The sequence below is a fragment of the Pseudorasbora parva genome, chromosome 17 (assembly GCF_024679245.1).
Source record: "Pseudorasbora parva isolate DD20220531a chromosome 17, ASM2467924v1, whole genome shotgun sequence".
NCBI lineage: Eukaryota > Metazoa > Chordata > Actinopteri > Cypriniformes > Gobionidae > Pseudorasbora > Pseudorasbora parva.
Genome location: NC_090188.1, coordinates 25,407,803 through 25,431,824, shown reverse-complemented (window position 1 = coordinate 25,431,824; position 24,022 = coordinate 25,407,803). Strand labels below are relative to the sequence as shown.

Genomic DNA, 24,022 nt, shown 5'->3' with positions numbered 1-24,022 from the left:
TTCACAAATATGTTCCTTAGTATCCTGTTTCATCCTGAAAAGGAAACGCAACATCTCTGTGCAAGAACATTCACGGCATATCGATACAGAACTGTTATAAACAGAGAGAAAAAAGAGAGAGAAACAAAAACTGTACAGACATTAATATACATAAGCATGCATCCTGTAAAATGCATTAGCCCAAACAAGAAATAAAACAGAAGTCATGTCTGTACCACTTACAGACACTAGAGGTCAGGCAAGCACAACAAATGCAAGTGCATCAAAGCCTATGCAAACCTTTCAACTAAGGAACTTGAAATAAGAAAAACAATAAATAGTGCCAAACTTGTGCACTAATAGCGTTGCTAATGTATAAAGCTGTGATACACTCAAAAAAACTTAAAGCAGCGACAAGTGGTTCCACAAAACTATATTGAGTAAGTTTTACAAATAACAAATTTAGTTATATCAACAGCTGAAGGTCAAATAAAGCTGACAATATTTCTTTAAGCAATACAAACCATTTGAATGTCACTGTTACATAATATTTATATGTGTAATTTACTTAATAAGGTTATTTTACATTTATAAAAGTTTATTATGTTAGGTGAACAAATTTATTGATTTAATTTACCTTGTTAAATGAACTACTTCTTCCACAAGTGAATGTTTAAAAACAAAATTTAAAACTAACTTTCAGGCAGGACGTCCATCCAATAAATGAGTTTTTATGAATGCTCACAGCCTAAACACAAGCAGCACTCTTCTGCATAATGGTAACCATAATTATAGAAACTTCTCCAAATGTCCAACATAACTGAACATTAAATACTAACATACACTAAAAACAGCTTTCCTTTTACTGAAAAACACATAAAATAACACTTTAATCCCTAAATTTACTCTCCTAATGCAGTCCCTTACCAAGCATGCTGGGAACTACAAATCTACTGGCCAGTTTGTTCATTTCACTCAACAATATTAAAGGAAGTGTATGTAAGATTGTGGCCAAAACTGGTACTGCAATGGTATATCCCCTTTCCCCCTCCCCCCTGACTCGAGGTTGCCAGAGAGGCTGCAGGATCCAGCAGGAACGTTTGTAGCTGCACCTTATAGGCCAAAATCACAATTTGTACTAGGCTGTAAACATGTTTTTTTCTGCTGTAAACTTGAGAATTTTAACATGGGGCTCAATGAGATTCTGCTCCCTTCTGGAGCCTGCCTCTAGTGGCCAGTTAAGGAATTACAGTTTACATTACTTCCGTATTGGCTTCAAGAGAGATCGCGGGAGGTTGCCGCTTGAGCTGCAGCTGTGGTAACTAGAGCAGAGCTGGCAACCTGATGCTGAAACGCTACTGACTTTGTGATTGGTCGATAGGTGGAGGGTGGAGCTTCAGGCCAAAACATCAGTTGAGGGCTGCAAAAACAACTTTTAAATGACAATATCCTGGCCGGACTACTGTTGTCAGTGATATAAGTATTTGAAATTAACACGATTTCTTAATGTCTATAGTGACATATCATGGCCATTTTATGAATAATTGAAATACATTTCTTACATACAGTTCCTTTAAGTTGACCGAACAAACGCTTATTAAGTAAAGCTGAAAATACTCATTTTTAGTAGAATCACTTCAGTAAGCCTAAGTTAATTTAGTTACATTAGTTTTTTTAAGTAATTTGAACAAGTATAATTTGAGTGCAGCTAACAACAGTGCAAGTTCATTTTTTTGAGTGTACTCAAATTGATCAAAACAGCAAACTCACCAGCATTCACTATGGCATCCACTTCAAGGATGGTGATGTCACCTTTGTACAGAGACACTTTGTCAGCCAAGGAGACAGACAGATGTTCTTCTTCCTCAGTAGCTGTATGGTAAAGATAGAGTAAAGTTAACTTACACAAGAGATGCCATTTCAACAGCATGTTGACTATCATTATTGAACAGAACAAAACATGTTCAAAAGATCTTACAACACTGTACTGACCAACATTCATCTGTAATCACTCAAAAGTCAAAACTAGTTTTGAAAGATGGAACAGGACTAAATTAAATAAATTGAGAAGGGGTAGAGACACCGTGGGTCCTGGTCAAAAACAAATAGACTTTGTCAGATACAAGAAAAACATTTAAAACCTAATAATAAAAACAGTATCAGGCATCGTCAGTGCAAAACTAGCAGAATATTTAGACAATTTTTACTGAATTGTTTAATATTAATTGTGCCTATGTACTGTAAAAGCATCATGGCTTTCACAATAATTTCAAGTAGCATTATGCGTTTCAACTGATAAGTAATGAATGCTAAAAAAAAATGCAGCTTTGCCATCACAGGAATATATTAAATCTTAAAATGTATTAAACTAGAAATGTATCCACAACTTTCCTGCAAGTCTTAGTGGGCGTCGCCATGACACTCGATACTTCCGGTTGATGGTATCTCCGTTCCGGTCTAGCACACATAACAGTTATGCTGCGTTCACACCAGACAAGAGTGACGCGAATAAATAGCGCTATTCACACGAACTTGGACGCCTGAACATTTTGCCTCTATTCGCTTCATTCACTACACAACAGACGCAAATTTGCGTCATGGGAGGGGCTTCTGAGAGGCAGCGGCAGTCGTCAGAAGGACGAGCCGAGTTAAGCTGCTCTCGCTGGGGTTAATGAGCGCTGAGCGCCGCTGAGCTTCTGGGTCTCACACCTCCGAAACCTACTTGCTTCCATAAACAATGTAACATAAACGGACCCGTTTGACATGTTGCCTAGCACCCTACGCACTCCATTCAATGCCCAACGAGCTTCAAATAAACTCAAGAATTGTGATGTAGAAGTAATATTTATATTTTAATATTTGTAATTGTTGAAATCATGTCAGACATTGTCAGTAGACTTTTTTTTTATCAACATGAAAATAGATGCATGAACTTCAATTAATTTAAGTATATATTGTAATAATTAAATTTACAGCAATTAACTGTTAATTTTTATTTAGTTTATATAATATATTAGTTTAACCTATTTAAAATACTGCAGTACAACTGTATACTTTTTTGCAAGGGGTATGTTTATTGTTTTCAATAATTTACAGATTAATGTGTAGCAAGACCGCTCTCAGCCTAACGTTACCTTCCAAATATAGACCTGCACTCCAGCGGGACGCAGCACAACCGAGTGCGACGCGGGATAATATTTGATGGGTGAATGCGGATGCGGGCGGGAAGATATTCCCTGCGTCTCAATCGGCTCCCTAGTTCACTCGTCAGGGCACTGATCAGGACCAAGGGGGTAATCTAGCACTCAGAAAGCGTTCCACCCATAGGGGCGGCCATTGCTAACCAAGCCATCACCTGCTGTTAGTATCCCATTGACTCCCATTCATTTTTGAGTCACTTTGACAGTGAATAACTTTACATCTGAGGCGTTTAAAGACTCCATTTGTCCATTTTTTATTTCTAAAGAAACACGACAATGCATAAAAGGCTCCATTACCTTGTATCTTACACTATCGCCCCGCAGAAGCTGTTTTTGTAAAAATAGGCTAACGATTGCGTCATAACCAACGCGACTCTGTCGCACAGTTGAGAAATTACCGTATAAACCTGAGGAGACGCTCGCAGGCAATCTTTTACTGTCTATAGCCCCTTTCACACTGCGATTCCGGCAAATACACGGATAATGCGACCCGGCATTTGTTCCCGGGCCGCTAGATTTGGTCCATTCACACTACCAGCGAAATACCGTAATATGTGCGCTTTCACACACAACGCTTAACGGTCCCGGGTCGAGTTGACACGTGACATCCTGATGTGACGTATAATTGCAAACGATCTCAGCTTCAGTGCGGAAAGTAAGGAGCTCCGTGGTCTCGACTTGTGTCCAGTTTGCGCACATTTCTGCTTGTTTAATTTTAGTTTCTTTTGTATATGAACACCCTCTGCGTTTAAAACACCGACTAGCTCTTTTGGCACTGCAGGGTTGTATTATTGAAAAAACAAGCTCTAGGAGTCGCACGAGAACTACGTCATCACTACGTACACGTTGCGGCATTAGTTTCGGCTTTTGTTCACACAGCGCTCGTCCCGGGTTGAATACCGCAATATTACTAGGTCCTCGACCCGGGTCGAATTCGGTAATCAATGCCGGGACGTGGTTGCTTTCACACAGAAGGCGACCCGGCAATGTTCCGGGAATATTGCGGGTCCGAGGTGCAGTGTGAAAGGGGCTTATGAGACAGTCGGGGGGACGTGGAGACATAAAGTCTGATAAAGACAAGGGAGAAGAATGGGGAGAAGCCCATAGAGAGCCAAAAGCAACAGGAGAAAATATTTAAACAACGTGATTCAGCTTTCACTTTCCACAACTACTAGAAGACTTACAGCTGTCCGACAGGTTGCTCACGTCACATCTACGTCGTCAAGCTCAGCCTGAGCCTGCGCAGTTCGCTCAGCCATCAGGAAGTGAGTGCTCCTATACTGACATCACATTCCGCCGTTGACGTCAATGGGATAGCTCTGTCCATTTCTTTTACTGTCTATGATCAGGACATAAGTAAATGGGCTGATTCCCTGATCAGTGCCCTGACAACTGAACTAGGGAGCCGATTGAGACGCACATTGTGTGCGAGTCGCGGGAAAATAAAATTATTTTGCGTGACTCCCGCAAAGTGGAAATATCTAACAAAATAAATAACTAGAAACAAATAAACCTTTGTTTATAATAAAATTAAAAATCGATTTACAGGCACATTGACGGAAGGTAACTCTTGCGTGGATCATAGGAACAGCCAAGCTGGCCTACCACACAGTGGCAAAATGTGTGCACCGCATAACTCAGGTGAATTGCTTAATGCTACAGTAAGATAGTTAGATCCATGCGACCATTTGGGACATGTGATCATTTTGCCTGAAGCGTTGTTGTAAAAGTCTACTCCTGAATCCTGATAATACAACCAAGCGTTTAGCTGATAACAGTACAGACTAAAGAAAACCGGAAGTTCGTTACCGGCGTGTTCTACGTTGCCATAGCGATCATGGGAAAGGTCAGAGTTCGGGAAAGTTGAGGATAATAATATTACTGTTTTACCTTTTTTTAATCAAATAAACATAGCTTTGGTGAGCATAAGAAACGGTAGTCTAAGTACACACACAGGGGTTGGACAATGTAACTGAAACACCTGGTTTAAGACCAAAATATTTTTTGAGAAGGACCTGTATATAATAACCATAGACTGTAACAAAATATGGACATCATCTATATTTCTGAAGAGCAGTTTTGAAGCGTAAAGTAGGGTCGAGCTGGTCATTGCCATCTTGGTAGCGCATCACTCCCGGATAACAGAAAATGGGCAAAAAGGTGGGATGTGGCTGGAGCTGAGGTGATGCAATGACTAACAGACAGCAGACAAACGGCTCTCCACCAGTCACTCAAAGTGGCCATGCCCTTAATTATGCAGAACCTTAAGGCTTTTCATAATGTAAAATAATGAGTTATCATGAAATTCACTCCTTCACAGTTGTCATGAAGGGCAAAATTAGATTTATAGAGCAAAATCACAATTTTGTACCAGGCTGTAAGCATGTTTTTTTTTTCTGCTGTAAAGTTGGATATTTTAACATAGGTTCAATAAGATACGGCTCCCTTTTGGAGAATGTCATGCCAGTCGATGAATTGCAGTTTAAGTCACTTCCATATTGACTTCAAGAGAAACTGGGGGAGGTTGTCGGTTGATAGTAACGTATTATATATGACTGTTTAACAGAGGCGTAAACTAATAAAGACAGAAGAAAGTGAGCACTGTGTGATCAGGCACTGCTGTTCTCAGGCACAGCCGTTTTCAGCGCCACCCGTCAAAATAAGTCCTGCATCTAATCCAATATTTTAAAAATGTCAAACATCCACTACTAAATAGTGTGTTGAAAGTTTTATTTTAATGTTACTTTGTTTTCGCTCTGTGGCTGTTATGAGAGACTTGTTGCACTTTGCAGTATATAGAATAATATTAGAATATTATATTAAGAAAAGCTGGATGACTTGTTGCTAAATGACATGCAATTAATCTAAATATATATTGAATGATGGCAAAAGCTCTCACGGATTATGCTGTTAACCACAAAATAAGTGTTGCCTCTGAGGCATGGTAAAAGCATGACTATTGTGGTAAATAAATGAAACAAGCTATTCAAACAGACTAACAGTGTTAAGATATATAGCAATGTTTACATGCACAACTTTTGTTTCAATTAGACTGAATCCATTCCGATTGATGAATCTGTTTATATAAATCACAAGCTTCAAATCAGAACAGATGTGCACACTGCACAAATATACAGTTTCCCATTTTTTGCACATAATAACTATTCTCCTAGATTGGTTCTTTATTTGTTTTAAACAGCAGATTTAATATTTATCCACTTCCAGTCATAATTTAGAGACAATTAAATATGAAAATATACTCCAAATAAGAAAGTAAAGCTGCCAATAGATGGTGATTAATATCTAATTGAGACATTCTTTAATTTATTCAATTCGTTCATTCAAGAATTAAGTAAATGGTTCTCTTTATGAAAATAGTAAATTATTTTATGGTCCATTGATTCATTGGTTCACCCAATTCATTCCAAATGCAGATTCAGAAATGAAATGGCACTGTATATTGCTCAGAGTAGGAGACGAACAGTTCTCAGGGAGGCAAACACATGTATGGTCAAAAAAGAGGTAAATCACCCCCACCCACCCATTGGCACATTGGCTATAGCATGAAGAAGGCCGATATAACAAACCGATGGATTATTAATGAACTGCATGAAGACACTAATGTCTGCTGCATAATCAAAAAATGTAATGTAATATTCCCGCTGCGCTGCTGTCTGCATTTGAATGTTTATCAAAAAAAAAAAAAAAAAAAAAAAAAAAAAAAAAAAAAAAAAAAAAAAAAAAAAAAAAAAAATATCGCTCAACACTATTGACTAAATAACGAAATATCAGACAGAACCCAGGTCATAAAAACAGAATTTATTGCATAATGTGGAATGGCACAGAATTTGTTTCTATGAATAAATAAAACATTGGTCAGTACAGTTAAATCAAATTGCGATATATACTAGTGTCTGTGAATATTAAGCCACAATACAACTCTAAAATATGAATCCTGCATGTTTCTGTGTCTCTCTGTGAATGCGCACACAGCCACACACACACACACCTCAATATGTGGACATGAATGCATCTCTAGTGACTTCATAAGTATTTTACAGTTCAATTAGACAAAATCTATTAAAATTGTCATAATAAACACACACACACACACACACACACGAATTCAAAAGGTCTTCACGGCAACCCATAAAAAAAAAAGTTGAATGTTAAAGGGATCATAAAAAAGTATTTTACATTGCAGCAATAAACTAGATTGTTGGCTATAAGCTAATGTAATGGGTTTTTTTTAACTTTGCAGATTTAAAACATGATCAAAACACTATTTTAATGAAAAAAATTCAAATAAGAGAGCAAGTGAACAATATCAGTATCAGTGTCTGCCAATAATTGTAATTAAAATATGTATCGGCCCCCAAAAATCCTATCGGTGCCTCCCTGAATGTAATATTAAAGTCATGCATTATACAAATGACAAGCGGTTTAAGTTAAAAAATCTTAATTTGTGTTCTACTGAAGAAACAAAGTCACCTTCATCTTGGATGCCCTGGAGGTAAGCAGATAAACATTCCATTTTCATGTTTGAGTGAACTCTTTAATTCAGTTACATTTAGTTTATTTGGTTAACTGATCCAAATATTCATAATTAATTATAATGAGTTATAATTAATTATAAATATTTCCCATTTGAGCTAATTTGTTACACTTCCTTTTGACATCAAATGCCAAAGCTGACAGAACACTGAACATTTAAACACGTTTGTAAGTATATTTAAATCTACAAATAAGCCTCCTTTTCAAGTAACTTTGTACAAGCCCCCAAAATGGAGGAGGAAAACCAATGAAATCAGATCTGGTTGGTTGAAGCACTGGCATGCAACACTATGCATATGGGTTAACAGAACAGATAGCAATCCAATGAATAGAGCATCCAAACCACCAGGCCTCAGCCTGCTGGCGTTGGCCAGTTGGTCAGCTCCATTGAATGCAAAAGGCTGCAGACAAAAGATATGCACACACAAAAAAACACCTCATAAACATTTGCAAGCTAAAAGAAGCAATGTTCATTAACCTTATTTGAATAATTGCCTATAGCGCATCCTGCAGACTGTCCTCTTAGATTAGTATGTGAAATGGCCAGTTCTGCTACAGTCAGTTCATCTACAGGTCTGCTGGCATGGAGCATAGCCATTTGGTGGAGCACATACAGGATGTGTGAGGAACAAACCTCATCCAAGGCAACGGAAGTGTTCCATTTAGCATTTCCGACACCCTCTTACTACAGAAGTAAAGATAAAAATGCCATGGGGACTTTGACAAAAAAAACAATGTATTTCTTTTTTTTTTTTTTAAACATCCATTAATTAAAAAAGGCAGTTTTTAGGAAATAATAGGCCGAGGCAGAATCTGCTGATTTTAGAATAAAAGTTACAGAATGCATTTAAACAGCATAAACATGTTAAGCTAAACTCAGATTATTTGTAGGTTGATTCCAACCAAAAGATTGCCACTGTAGAAAAATATAACATCAAACAGTCTCAACGTTTTGAGCATCTCATCCAGAGGAACACAGTAAAACCAATGGTATAATTTTGGGGTGGAAGTTGTGTAAACTGGCTGATGGATGGATGGATGGATGGATGGATGGATGGATGGATGGATGGATGGATGGATGGATGGATGGATGGATGGATGGATGGATGGATGGATGGATGGATGGATGGATGGATGGATGGATGGATGGATGGATGGATGGATGGATGGATGGATGGATGGATGGATGGATGGATGGATGGATGGATGGATGGGTGGAGACAACAACAACGTTAAGATTAAAAATTAATTAATAAATCAATGTAAAGCAAATTTTGGGATATTGCATTTGGAAAAAGAAACAAAACAAAAACTCTATAAATGCAATAAATATGCATTAAAAAACTATATGCACTCAATTGAGTCAAATAATTTTTTATCCAATAAAAAGACATGGACATAAGCTGTCTACGATAGAAACATAAATCCCTTAATGCACAACAGAGGATGTGATTGGAACACTGGACTAACCAGCAGGTCAGTTTCATTGCACAGCATGTCCAATGCTGTTTTAGTTATTTTGAAATGCCTGAGCCAAAAATAGTCATCACAATGATTTGGTTTAATTTCTTCCCAGAAGTGTCTCACATCTGTCTGCACGCTCTGAGGTGCAAGTCATTTAGGATGTAGAATAAATGAGTAACAGTGGCTTCCCCTGATTGCGGCAAAATCCATTTTTATTACAGATATTTTGCACAAATTTCCCAGGATGCTTTATTCACAAATGTCTAGTGTAATTCCAATTTTGCACAGAAGTTTAATCGGCAACTTTAGACTGCAAAATCACTACTCTTGCTGGCATATGCTTTTTTACTAACCACTGCAGATATATTTTACTTTAAATACAAAAAGCCTATTGCTTAATTCTATAAACATACTTCTGGTGTATATAGTGTTAATAACCACAGCTAACATGAATGCAGTAGCATTCCTGCAGGAGTCCTGTTAACAGAGTAGTGAGACATGAAGAGTATATGATACCCGAGTTACTCTGCCTTTCACTGAACCATCTGTAGAAATCCAGAATCTCTAAGTGGTCCCTTATGCTGGATATGCTGGAATCATGGGGCCGGATTCACAAGACATTCTTAAGAATACAATTATTCTTAACTGCCAAATTATTCTTAATGAAAATGAAAATTATGTTACTCATAAGACCTTGTTCATCTTCGGAACATAAATGAGGATATTTTTGGGATATTTATAGGCAGCTATATAATTGTACACCTTCAAAGCCCAGAAAGGTAAAGACATTGATTAAATAGTCCATGTCTCTCCAGTGGTTCAACCTTAATTTTATGAAGCATAAAGAATACTTTCCGTGCACGTCAGTCTCCTACGCTGTTGATGCAGTAAATACATTCCAGCAATTCCAAGTTACGACAGAGCTGGTTTATCCATTGGAACGTGTCGTGTTTGTACTATTGGTTATGATGAAAGCATTCATTAGTGTGCAGAAATCGAGTTACACTGACGAAATCAGTGCATTCATGCAATCAACATGTCTGTGATTGGCTACAATGCTCATTACTGCAACCTTTCAAACCACAATATAAATATAATGCTATTGATCCCAATATAATGCTATGGATCTAAATATAATGCCATAGATGTACACATAATAGAGAGAGATGAATGACAGAGGAAAGAAAATGCAGAGAAAGAAAATGTTCACCCAAAAAATAGAAAAGCATTTATAAGCCCAAGTGACCTTTCTTCTGTGGAACACAACAAGACTGAGGCCTTCAGGCTTCAGAAAGCACACATGGCGGTATAAAAGGCTACTGCATGTTTCAAGTCTTCTGAAGTGAACGGTAGCTTTGTGCGTGAAACAGACAAAAACGTAAGTCACTATTCACTGAAATCCTTGTCGCATTTATGAGAGAAGTAGAATTTCTGAATTTTTGAACAAATCACTTTTTTGAGACTGGCAAATCTGTTGTTTCACAAAACTAAATGAGTATTCAGTCATATGACAAAAATAAAATAAAATAAAAATGCGGAGAATTTTTTAGGGAATGGTTTAAAAAAACGAAATTGTAAGCTGATGATAACCTTTGCATTCTGTGGTGGTTAAAATTGCAATTAATCCACAAAATCACATGCATGCTGAACCGTGGAGCCTGATTCGTATAGACCACAGATCAAATGCAGTTTGTTTAACCCCTAAAAAGAAAACATAGCACTATAAAAGGCTACTTTTTTTTAACTCTTCTGAAGTCACCGGTAGCTTTGTTTGTGAAACAGACAAATATGCAAATCATTATTGATTGAAATTTATGAGAGAAGTAGAATTTCTGATTTGTAAACAAATTACTCTTTTGAAACTGGTAAATCTTAGCCTGATGTGGTACACAGATTCTAGTCAGAATATGAGTCTGATACTGCTCTATTGGGCTTTGATTATGGGGCGTTTCATACAAACCAGGAAAGAAAATGCCTCTGCACTCAATTGAACAGACCTACAACCAATCAGAGCAACGGAGTAAATGACGTATGTTGAGCGATGCATATAGTTGTCAAAAGAACTGCACAGACTTTGGAAGAGGTAGAAGAAGAAGATGAGTGTAAACAATCTTTGCTGGTGTTTGAGAGAAATCGTAATGGTGAATGCATATACGAACAAGTTCTCCATTTAGGATTAGAACGAATTCAACCCAAGCGCTCTTCTGTGACGTGGATTTACATTTACATTTAATCATTTAGCAGACGCTTTTATCCAAAGCGACTTGCAAAAAAGGGGGGAGTAACAGAAGCAACGAAACAGACAAGGCCAAAAACCTGTAAGAGCTGTAAGAAATCTCAATTAATTGGCACAGTACACAATTTTTTTTTTTTTTTAGACATCTACAACAAAAACTCACGTACGCAAAATGCCGAACACTGGATTTTGATAGCTATGATAACCCATTAGGACTAAGGCTGTTGCCCCAACTGTTGTCGTTAATGCGGATTCAGTGGCCCAATGGGTTGGTTTTGTATGGCATTCTAGCTAAACGCGCAGCAATAGCCATCTACAACAAAAACTCACGTACGCAAAATACAGAACACTGGATTCTGATAGTTATGCTAACTATGTAACATACCCGCCTGAAGGCACAAATCCGGATGAGAGACGTAGATATGATCCAGGAGTGTGCGCTTTTTGGTCGTTGCTGTGGTGATCAGTAAGTGCTATTCTGTATTGGTCAAGTGCAATTGGAAAAGATGTGTCTTAAGATGTTTTTTAAAAATGGCTACAGACTCGGCAGCACGAATAGAGATTGGAAGGTCATTCCACCAGGTGGGAACGGTCCAGGAAAATGTCCGTGAGAGCGATTTCATGCCTCTTTGGGATGGAACCACGAGGCGCCGCTCGCTCGCAGAACGCAAGCTTCTGGAGGGTGTGTAAGTCTGAACAAGTGAGTTTAGGTATATTGGTGCAGAGCCAGTGGTTGTTTTGTAGGCGAGAACTAGTGCCTTGAATTTGATGCGAGCAGCCATTGGCAACCAGTGCAGTCTGATGAAGAGAGGCGTAACATGCGCTCTCTTCGGCTCATTAAAGACCACTCTCGCCGCTGCATTCTGGATCAGCTGCAAGGGTTTGATAGTGCATGCTGGAAGCCCAGCCAGAAGAGCATTACAATAGTCCAGTCTGGAGAGAACAAGAGCTTGAACCAGCAGTTGTGCAGCCTGTTCTGATAGGAAGGGTCTGATCTTTCTAATGTTGTATAAAGCAAATCTGCAGGACCGGGCTGTTGCAGTAATGTGGTCAGTGAAGTTTAACTGGTCATCAATCACAACTCCAAGGTTTCTGGCTGTCCTTGATGGAGTTATGGTCGATGAACCAAGCTGAATGGAGAAATTTTGATGAAGTGCTGGGTTGGTTGAGAAAACAAGTAATTCTGTCTTTGCAAGATTGAGTTTAAGATGATGCTCTTTCATCCAGTCAGAAATGTCTGTCAGACAGGCAGCGATACGAACACTGACTGTAGGATCATCAGGTTGAAATGAGAAGTAGAGTTGAGTGTCATCAGCATAGCAGTGATAGGAGAAGCCGTGTTTCTGAATGACAGAACCTAATGATGACATGTAGATGGAGAAGACTAGTGGTCCAAGCACTGAGCCCTGGGGAACCCCAGTAGCTAGATGATGTGACTTAGACACTACACCTCTCCATGACACCCTGTAGGACCTACCAGAGAGCTAAGACCTGAACCACTGGAGAGCAGTTCCTGAGATCCCCGTCCTCTTAAGTGTTGGCAGGAGAATCTGGTGGTTAACTGTGTCAAAAGCAGCAGACAGATCCAGCAGAATGAGCACTGAGGATTTGGAAGCTGCTTTTGCCAGTCTCAGTGCCTCAGTTACCGAGAGCAAGGCAGTCTCAGTCGAATGGCCGCTTTTGAAGCCGGATTGGTTGTTGTCTAGGAGATTGTCCCGTTCAAGAAACATAGAGAGTTGATTGAACACAACTCGCTCAAGGGTCTTTGCAATGAAAGGCAGAAGGGATACCGGTCGGTAGTTTTCTAAAAGTGCTGGATTCAGAGAGGGTTTCTTAAGCAGTGGGGTTACCCGAGCCTGCTTAAATGCTGTGGGAAAGGTTCCCGTGTGAAGAGAAGTGTTGACAATGTGAGTGAGTGCAGGAGCGATTGAAGAAGAAATAGCCTGAAGGAGGTGAGTGGGTATAGGATCAAGTGGACAGGTAGTAGGGTGATTGGAAAGGATGAGTTTAGAAATATCTGCCTCAGAGAATGGAGAGAAGGATGGAAGCGTGTTCGTGTTAGTTGTTGAGATGTGCGTCTCAGTTTGTGATGAGGAGAACTGTTTGCTAATGAGAGCTGTTTTGTTTGTGAAAAATGATGCAAAGTCATCAGCTGTAAGAGTTGATGAAGGAGGGGGAGGAGGAGGACAAAGGAGAGAGGAGAATGTTTTAAAGAGTTTGCGAGAGTCAGCGCAATTGTTGATTTTGTTGTGGTAGTATGTTGTTTTAGCAGTGGAGACATTTGTAGAGAAAGAAGAGAGAAGAGACTGATAAAAGGTAAGGTCAGTATAGTTTTTAGATTTCTGCCATTTCCTCTCAGCCGCCCTGAGTCCAGAGCGATGTTCACGGAGAACATCAGACAGCCAGGGGGCAGATGGGGTGGGGCGGGCTGGTCTGGATGAAAGGGGGCAAAAACTGTCTAAGGAGGATGTTAGAGTGGAGCAAAGAGTGTCAGTAGCACTGTTAGTGTCCAGTGCTGAGAACTGAGCAGGTGGAGGGAGTGAAGATGAAACCATAGTGGATAGGCGAGAGGGAGAGAGTGAGCGTAGATTACGCCGAAAGGTAATCTGTGTAGGAGTACGTGTTGTATCAGGAGTCAGTATGAGGTTAAGAGTGATGAGAAAGTGGTCTGAGGTGTGTAATGGAGTAACTAAAGTGTTGTCCGTGGAGCAGTTGCGTGTGTAGACAAGGTCTAATTGGTTACCTGATCTGTGAGTAGCCGTAGTAGATACTAACTTAAGGTCAAATGAAGTCAGTAGAGTGCTGAAGTCTGCAGCTAGGTGTTTATCAAGATGGATGTTGAAGTCACCAAGCAGAATCAGTGGAGTGTCACCCTCAGGGAAGCTAGAAAGTAACACATTCAACTCCTCCACAAAGTTACCGAGGTGACTTGGAGGACGATAGACCACTACCACATGGATTTTAACAGGGTGAGTAATAGTGATTGAGTGCGATTCAAATGAATTGGCCGGTAGAGACGGTAATGGATCAAATTTCCAATCATTTGAGATAAGCAAACCAGTACCCCCACCCCTCCCAATTGGCCGAGGGGTGTGTGAAAAAGTTAAATTGGTTGAGAGGGCTGCAGGAGTGGCAGTGTCCTCTGGTTTGATCCAGGTCTCAGTTAGGGCCATGAGGCTGAGCTGAGAATGAGTCCCAATAGATGAAATAAAGTCTGCTTTGTTTACAGCAGACTGGCAATTCCAGAGACCAATTGGAATAGAGAGTAAAGTAGCAGAGGATGTTAGGATATAGCGCAAATTATTAGGATTGCGGCGTCTCGTGCGTACAGAGGCGTGATTTACGAGTGCTAGTAGTAATAGTTGAGATTTGAAAGCACATGGGGAATACAGATCAGAGAAAAGGCCAGATAGGAATTAGAAAAGAACCGAACACAAATAATGAAAAGGAAGATGATACTCAAGTGCCTAGCCGGGGTCCTTGCTCGGGCGGAGTTGCACTGGGAAGAGTTGAAGTCTTTACACTCGTTGGTCTTGCACAGGGAAGAGTTGAAGTCTTTACACTCGTTGGTCTTCACACAAGGAGGGCTTCACACTGTCGCTTCCGCTGCCGCGGACTATCACGCTATTTATACTCACCTGAGTATCGTTATTGAAAGCAGCTGGGAACGCCCCCAACAAACTCACTCCCAACGTGGCAATGACCAAACAAATGCTAACTCAACAAATGCTAACTCCCACACACACCGTGAGAATACACCAAAACTAATAATACACACCACTGCACTACACAGACACACTTATCCAACAACAAATGAACAAACAATCAAATGAGAAAAGTTACAAACACTTACAGAGTAGTTGTCTATCAGTCAATTAATTGCTCCTCTCTGGATGATTATGTTACTGTTGATCATCTGTACATCATCGTATAAAGCCCACCATGACAATTCCATTGGTCTGAGTTGAGCACAGTTGCTCCACAACGGATGAAGTCCAGACACGAACTTCCCTCCCTCAAATGTTGCGGGCGGGGCTAAATTTGGCTGGCATCTCGGCTAAGTGAATCTGTTGTTTCATAAAACTAGTTTAGGCATGAGAGTAAGTAAATGTCAGTTAAATTTTCTGGGTGAACATCCGCTTTTAAATAACACCTGATCTTCTGGGGCCAGTTGCATAAACACAGCCATTATGTTAAGGCATAGTTCACCCTAAAATGAAAATTCCACCATTAGAGGGTTAGTTCACCCAAAAATTTTAATTATCCCATAATTTACTCTCTCAAACCATCCTAAGTGTATATTATTTTCATCTTTCAGACGAATACAATCAGAGTTATTTTACAAAACATCCTGGTCCAAATTGAGTTTGTTGCCCAGCCCTATTTGTTTGAACTCTCACCCTTGTACGCTACTCCTACATCAAGGTCAGAGGACATTTTGAAAAATTATTATTTCGTGGATTACCGATGTTCAGACTCAACACCAGTTACATCACTTGCACACCAATGTTTATGAAATAATTTAGTTCAGTTAGAGAACAGACAGTACAATTAAAAACTGAACGTGTCCGTTTAATAAAGCATGATCCGAACGACTGTCACAGCACAAACGCAGCAGATTTCATTCATCACGAGCTGACTGACAAGATGATCGTGGAAGATTTGGTTTCAAAGCGAAATGTAAAAGCACCTATTTAAGGGAGTTTGTCATTGTACTGTTTTGTTGTTGTGTTTTTCCATTAATAATAATAGGCTAATGGACCCACAATTCAAGCAACCTGCCCCGAATTGGCACTACTTCAAAACCGAGACTAAAATGTGCACGGCCGCACAGAGTGTGCATTTATGGACAAACTGTCATTCACAGTGTGTGTGCACTGGCATGATTTCAGTTTATGCATACAGAAGCTTGACTTTCATATGAATTCACTGAAACCACTCGCTTTGCTCCGCTCAGTTATTAATGCCCAAGCGGCCATGTGCATTTTACTTTTGGTTAGATAGAATTAGTGATTTAAAAGTGCAGTCAGTGATACCGGTATTACCGGTGTTGTCACACGTCGATTAACCCGTGGGAATATATCCTCACCGTCACATCGCTACCTTAAAGGGTTTTTTCATATTAAAAAAAAAAATTTTAAGTCCCAGTCACTCTTGTTCATATAATGGTAGTGAATAGTGACCAGCATCAAGGTCTTTCAAAAAAAAAAAAAAAAAAAAATAGGACTTTTTTTTTAACACACAAATTCTCCTTTTGTGGTTCATAAAAGAAAGGGCCTATGGCATCAGAACAACACCAGGGTGATTAGATTACTTTTTTTCATTTTAGGGTACACTATCCCTTTAAGAGCCAGTCTTTTGTAGACCAATCTATGTTATGCAACATACCTTTGGTCTCAAAACAGGAAACAATAGCTTCAGATGCTTGATATTCTAAGACTTCTCTACGTGGTTTTAGTAATCAGATAATGGGGGGGGGGGGGGAGAGAGAGCCATAACAGCATTAAAGCTACATTGAAAATTGAAATACTTTAACACCATCTATGTATTCCAGTTCATCATACGTGTTTGCTGTTTATGTGTAAATCTATTAAAAATAAGCTTAGATTCAGACTAGCTCAACTATCTTAGCACTAGTATTCCTTCCCAAACAAAGGCTATGAAAGAGATTGTGGCTGACACCTTTTCAAAATTTTGGCAGGTTTATCCATAAATAAGCAATGATATCTGAACTGTCAGGGTCACACTGATCCTTGTGTCCTTTTCGTTTAAAAGGGCAGCAAGTCACATGCATGCAGAGTGACTATCATGTCTGCTGGCAGAGAAGGACATGAAACAACCAGTCCCATCTTCCAGAATGACTTTGCAACTTCAATACAATACAATACAAAAAGCTCTAAAGCTATTCACCAAGACATGCACTATCGTTAAAAAGATTTTTTTTAAATAGGTCTCTTATGTTCACCAATAAACCTGCACATAGCTGATCAAAAACTTTAAAATACCATTTACCATTTAAAATAAATTGAATAAAGTCATGTAATGTCCAGCTACATTTTCAGCATCATTACTCCAGTATTTAGTGTCACATGACCCTACAGAAATAATTTTAATATTCCGATTTAATATGACATTTATCATTATTTAAATGTCTTAAAGGGGGGGTGAAATGCTGTTTCATGCATACTGAGCTTTTTACACTGTTAAAGACTTGAATTCCCATCCTAAACATAGACAAAGTTTCAAAAACTAATGTTGGATGTTTGATAGAGTATTTCTGTGTCAAAAATACTCCTTCCGGTTTCTCACAAGTTTCGGAGAGTTTTTTTTCGAGTATGGGTCTACTTGACGTTAATAAGAGCGGAAGGTCCTTGTATGGGCTGTACGGGGTCTTCTCCCGGTAGGGTGTGCGCGCGCGTCACTAGAGCCAGAGAGAGGAAATGCACGCCGTAAACAGTCTCTCAGCTGCAGATCCAGTCCTCCATGAAGACTTATGTCGCGCGCCGCGCTCCACTTTATTCCTATGGGTGACGTCAAGCGACTTCAACGCTTCAGCACAGCATTCCGGGAAGGCAGCGCTACATTTGAACCGATTTGAACGCAGAAATGACGGGAAGCTTCACAACATCGCTTCAGTCGCGTCTCAAAGTGGATTTCCACCGTTCACTGCTGTCACAGGACTTCACCAAATCATACCAAAGAAGTGTGTTTTTGACAGAGCGGTCCCAGCGATAAAGGTTCGGTCCTGCTTTGGAAGCAGCCGGTGAGTAAATCTGCTTCAAATGTCTTTGCTGTTGGCTCGTCGCGTGAGTAAACATCAGTAAACGACACGATCGCGTGCTTCGTCATTCAAATGCGCTAACAGTTAGTCCATTGTTGTTCTGTATAACATTACACTAGTCTGACTCTGACGTGAAAAAACGTTTTGCTTGCTACATCTAAGGTCTAGTCGCATACAATAGTCCATAAACCGAATCATGTCCTCATACACTGCGAGTAAAGACACAGAAATGTTGACAGGCCCCTAAATACAGTATATACCACAGAGACCGACGTCCTGATGTTGCCGTTTCTCCTGTTCAATTGATTTCTGCCTCAGATTTGATTGTGGATCATTATCTGTATTAGCTGAGATAGCCATTGGGTTTCTCCACGCTTGAGGACGTCACCGCTTTGCGCGCTTGTCATTCTTTAGCTCCGCCCACACGATACGCCTCCAGGCACTCGGTTTTTTCCGGAAAGACTCGGTACAGCCTATATTTCTTTTATAAATATGATAAAACTAAAGACTTTTCGGAGATATGAAGGATGCAATGCTACTCTATAGGTACTCAAGATTGACATGAGATTGACTGAAACTGAGTGTTTCACCCCCCCTTTAAATATTAAGCAGTTATTTTATAATTTTGTGTAAACTGTGATACATTTTTTCCAGGATCCTTTGAATATAAAGTTAAAAAGAACAGCATCTTATTTTAAAAGGGTCGTTGCCATGCAATTTCACTTTTTTAACTTTAGTTAGTGTGCAATGTTGTTGTAAAACATAAACAGTATCTGCAAAGTTACAGCGCTGAAAGTTCAATGCAAACGCAGATGTTGTCTGTTAAAGTTTCGGCAGTGTATTGCCTACAAAAACGGCTGGTTTGGACTACAACAAGCTTCTTCCTGGGTTGGTGACATCATAAACCCTTGCTAGTCACCGCAAATGTGACTTCTGCCCGTGGTAAGGGGTGTGGCGTTTCCGGACAACCTTTGCTTGGCACTTCAGCCAATAAAAATACATGAAACTACATTTGGCAATTTAACCAATCTAAGACCATTGCGTTTTTCAGAGGGATGGGCTTCATAGAAGCAGGAAGCAAAAGAGCCGTTCAAAGTACATGGAGACAGCGATGTGGAATGGTCAAATATAAGAAAAATATGTAAAAAAAAAAAAAAAAAAAAAAAAAAGAAGTATTAAAGCAGCACTAGGTAACATTTGCTCTCTGGGTCCCCCTACAGTTGGGAAAAAATATTGTCCTCTACTACTGTCATAAACTCTGTCATCCTACATCAGGGGATGTGCGCGTGCATTTTTTGACATGACAACCATAATAGCTCTGAACTAGTGATGAGCGGGTCGTCTCATAACCCGCGGACCCCATATGTCTATTTAATGGTCACGGGTGCGGGGCGGGTTGTAAAAATATATACAGTGGTGCGGGGCGGGCCAAATAATTTCATAAAAGTGGGACCCGCGGATTGGAAAAAAAGCCGACCCGCGCATCACTAACAGTTACCCTGAACACTGTTCACATGCAGGAGTTCTGCTTGTGTCGCTTGTGAAATGTCTTCATCCCAGGTACAGTGGCATATGTTTCAGCATGTCATATGAATATAATTTCATGGGTTTTATTTTTTTCAAACGCCAAATGATCGTGATGCTCACGTTTACAAGCCAGCGTCTTTTTAGTAGCCTAATCTATTGGTTACCGTTTTACATAATCTATGATACTTCAATTCAATGTTTGAGTGGTAGGTAATAACCATAGCAAGCATGACAGCCAAATCAGCATCGGCCGGGCACACCTCCTTCAGCTCACGCCAACCAGCAAACGCTGGCCCAATGTTGATCCTCGTCCTGCCTTTAATCCGATCACTTTTTCGTTTCCTCTTATTGCTTTCCTCCAACAGAACCTTTGCTTTCTTATTTTTCTGTGCTGCTTCAGACATGACTATAACATCCGACAAACAAACGATAGTTGGGCTTGCATGCCCGAATGTAAGGAAGTGGTGAAAGAGACGTATATGTCGTAAAGAAGTCGAATTCATTGACAATGTATTTTCCTCTCTCAAGACCCATAAAAGGCACTAAAGACGTCGTTAAAAAGTCCATCTCACTACAGTGATTCTAAAATAATTTTATGAAGCGACAAGAGAGGTCTTGAGAGAGGAAATGGCATTGGTGTCAATGAAGGCCTTTCTGAGCCATCGGATTTCAACAAAAACATTTGTGTTCATTTGTGTTCTAAAGATGAACAGAGGTCTTAAGGGTGTCGAACGACATGAGGGTAAGTAGTTAATGACAGATTTTTCATTTTTGGGTGAACTAACCCTTTAACTGTAAAGTGTGTTCTGCACCACTAGCATCAAAACAAACCACAAATCATTTTCAAACGCCATCTGGAAGTGGTCAAAAACAGATATGTCCGAAAGGCTTTGGAATTTACCTGTATTATTGTCATGATTTGCCCAGGTGGGTATCTTGTCCAATTCCACATAGTTTCCCCGGTAATCTTTGCGCCTATCCTCAAGACCAAGACTGAGTAAGCGTTCTGTGGAACAGAAGAAACAACACTGTCATAGTGCATAGACAAGATTATGTATTGTGAAGCAATGCTAATCAGTTTGAATCAGAGGGGTTCATAAAGGAACATCTGCGACTAGCTCTATGCATCATGTCAGAGTGGTACTCTTTGGTGTGGTAATTGTGGCAACCATGTAAGTATGTGTGAGAAAGCACTGACAGGCTAATGAGGGTACACTGTTCAGCATACAGCTGCAGGCCTGACATGCAACCAGACTGTCTGTGATCAGGTCTTTCGAGCATTCATGGACAAAATATTTCACATTTCTAAATATTTATGTGACAGGAATTTGATTTTATTGCAGTAAACTAAAGTTTACACAGTTGGTTTCTGATTACAATCTATATCCTAGTTTCTCTTTTCTTTCTCCAAGTTGACAACTTTGTTACAATTTCAGTTTCACTTTTGTTTCTCCAGTTAATGCAACCTTTGCTTGTACTGAATAACACAAAGGGTTTTTTTCCTAAAATGGACAGTAATAAAAAAAACAATAAAAAAGCTATATTTCAAATAAATTAACATTTTAAAAAAAGATATAAAATAAAGTTAAAATTGAGAAAAAGCTTTTTGTTTCTCTGTTTTTATTGTTTTATTTTTTTTGTGGTTTTACTAATTTGTTTTGATTGTTTTTAACCTTTAGCACTCTCTATCGCTACAAAAATGATTACTTTCACAAGGGCTCCTTTATGAGCACATTGTGTGTACTACATACTACTTTTAAATAGACAGCATTACAATTACATTACATTACAACAGCGCTGATTCATTTCATCATCACCAAAACAAAAAAGATATTATAAAGGAAGCATTTGATGTTCGTTCACTACAATCCACTGTATTACACTAGGCCATGAGTCAACAGCTCTCATCATATATAATTTATCATATTATTATGCATTTTACTCACAATACCAGACCAGTGTGAAGAAGCCCCACTGTCAACCTAATGACTAAACTCCTACAATGTCATATGACACAATCAGAAAACACTGCTGTCGTAAACTTCAGGTTACACAGAGAGTGATTTTTGTCAAGATAGGAAAGGCAGTGCTTATGCACTTAAAATTATAAATGAATGTAATGATTTCATTATCTAAGGATAATGATAAAGTTTCAATGATAAAGTGTCTGATGTAACAATCATAATGTACTGACATCAATGAAGCTAAAATAATACATTATCAAACAGGCATACACATTGCAGAATCTTCAAACATACTACTATAGAGTTTAGTTTGGAAAGTAAAAATAGGTAGGTGATAGTTGTAGAACTAAACTACTTAAGATTGTGGATATCCAGGACTTCGTATGGTGGATATCCAGGACTTCGTATGGTGGATATCCAAGAGTAAGCCACTGCAAGGTGCATGCCTGCATGATATTGAACTGTTTTAAACCTTGAACAGTCCTTCAAACTGGTAATTTAGCTTGAGCATTTTATAAACTATACAGTACACAGCGTCAGTCATACAGTCATGTGTCATCTTGAGCAAGGGTGCAATTGTCATTGTATTTACAATGGTTCATGGAAAGCACCTTGTTTGATATTTTGTTATCATACGATGTTTCACTTGATGCTGCACCAAGCAAACGCACGTGCCAGTTGATTTAAAAAAAAAGATTAAAAACTAAATCATGAATGTTATTTGCCTTAAAACATAATTTAACGCTGGACATATGAGGGCCTTGATCATAGCATCATGTGCGGATGCTCCACCTGCTCTAGAAGGTGTGCATCTGTCCATGCTGTTGATTCAAGGGGCAGAGCGTCTGCAAGAAGACATTTCTCCCGCCACGTCCGTGACGTGACCGCATGTACAACCGGTTGGATGTCAAACACTAGACTGTCAGTACAGTTATGCATACTGTCATTAAACGGAAGACACGACCAGAGTCCAAAAGAGCCTTACCTTTCTCCGCTCTCCACTCCTTTTTCTTTTTGCTCATGGTGCCGTGGTGTGAGGGCTTCTGGTAAATGGTTTTTGAGTTAAACAACCCCAGGCTCACAGTGATATGCACGCTGAAACTCAAGAGAAAGTGAAAGAGCTCCGGTAGCGTGACGCCTCACCTGAGAAACTGTCAAATTGTAGTTGGTGGGGAGACTGTGTGGTGACGCAACCTATCTTAACGCTACCCGTGGAGGCTGCGTGGAAAATGGCGCTCGGCGATTGGTCGAGTCGTACGCGGAAGTAGGGTTGTGATTGGATTGTTTCATGCGGCAGTCAGATAAAATGCGCATACGCTTGGCGTGCGCTAGGTTGAGCGTAAAAGCGTTGTAGGGCTGGTAGGGTAGCAACCGTGGGGAGCGAGTAAAAGAGCTTTAAAAGACTAGAGCGCCGTGCCGGTAGTAATGCAGGCATGTATAACATGTTTGATACAGAGCTGTTTAGTGATGTGCAACTTCATCCACTCACTTTCCCCCCCCAGATTTGACTTTTCCATCTCTATCTATCTATCTGTCGGTCTGTCTGTCTGTCTATGTGTATATGTCTGTAACGCTATGTCTGTCTGGCTGTATGTCTGTTTGTCTAAGCATTTCCTAAAACATTTTCGTGGTATAATAAACCTTTGATAAAGTGAAACAAATTCCAGTACTTGCCATATCCGCGTAACGCCAGAAATCGATGGCAATGGAAAACGTGCTAGCGGGATACTGTTGCTATGGTTACCTCCCCGGTACGCCACTTCTTTTTTTCTTTTTTTGGCGTTTTAGCGACTGGTGTGCACCATAACAAACTTGTAATCTAACTTTTATAATTGTTGGAACTTTTGAAATCCATACTAAGATACTATGTAACATTCGGGTGAATTGTTTCTTCCACTGCACAAGATTAAACATTATTTTGGATCTATAGGTTCCCTTGGCTCTATTTAGTAATGAATCGAATGCTAATTGCGATTTACTGGTTGTAAATGAGGCGTTATGTAGCAATAGATTTGTGGAATTCGAACAAATGCATACAATGAGATCACAATGATGAATGGTTTTCTTGATGAGCGTGTTAAATTACATTTATAATAAGGACACATTCAGAATCCAATTGCTTTCATGTTGTAATTAACCAAAGATGTGCATATTTGGAAGTGTAATTATTAACTATTGAGTGCTTAAAATGTGAACAATAAAAAAAATCTTATTTTGTTATTCTTAGCATTATCACTCTATTCCAAAAATCATAAAACACGATCATGTTCTCTGTAAATATTTGATTGATAAAAAGTTTTATTCGACAAGACATGAT

The 24,022-nt window shown here is 39.4% G+C and overlaps 1 protein-coding gene across 1 annotated transcript in view; it reads right to left on the bottom strand.

The window, feature by feature from the left end:
* Positions 1-22,909, bottom strand: part of macrod2 (mono-ADP ribosylhydrolase 2) — a 667,187-nt gene extending 644,278 nt beyond the window's left edge. The window contains exons 1-3 of the mRNA XM_067422444.1: positions 22,691-22,909; positions 20,643-20,747; positions 1,750-1,851 (exon numbers count right to left, since the gene is read on the bottom strand). Coding sequence (XP_067278545.1) covers positions 1,750-1,851; positions 20,643-20,747; positions 22,691-22,727 — 244 coding nt within the window. The 5' untranslated portion in view covers positions 22,728-22,909. The remainder of the gene's footprint in view (positions 1-1,749; positions 1,852-20,642; positions 20,748-22,690) is intronic.
* Positions 22,910-24,022: the final 1,113 nt, after the last annotated feature.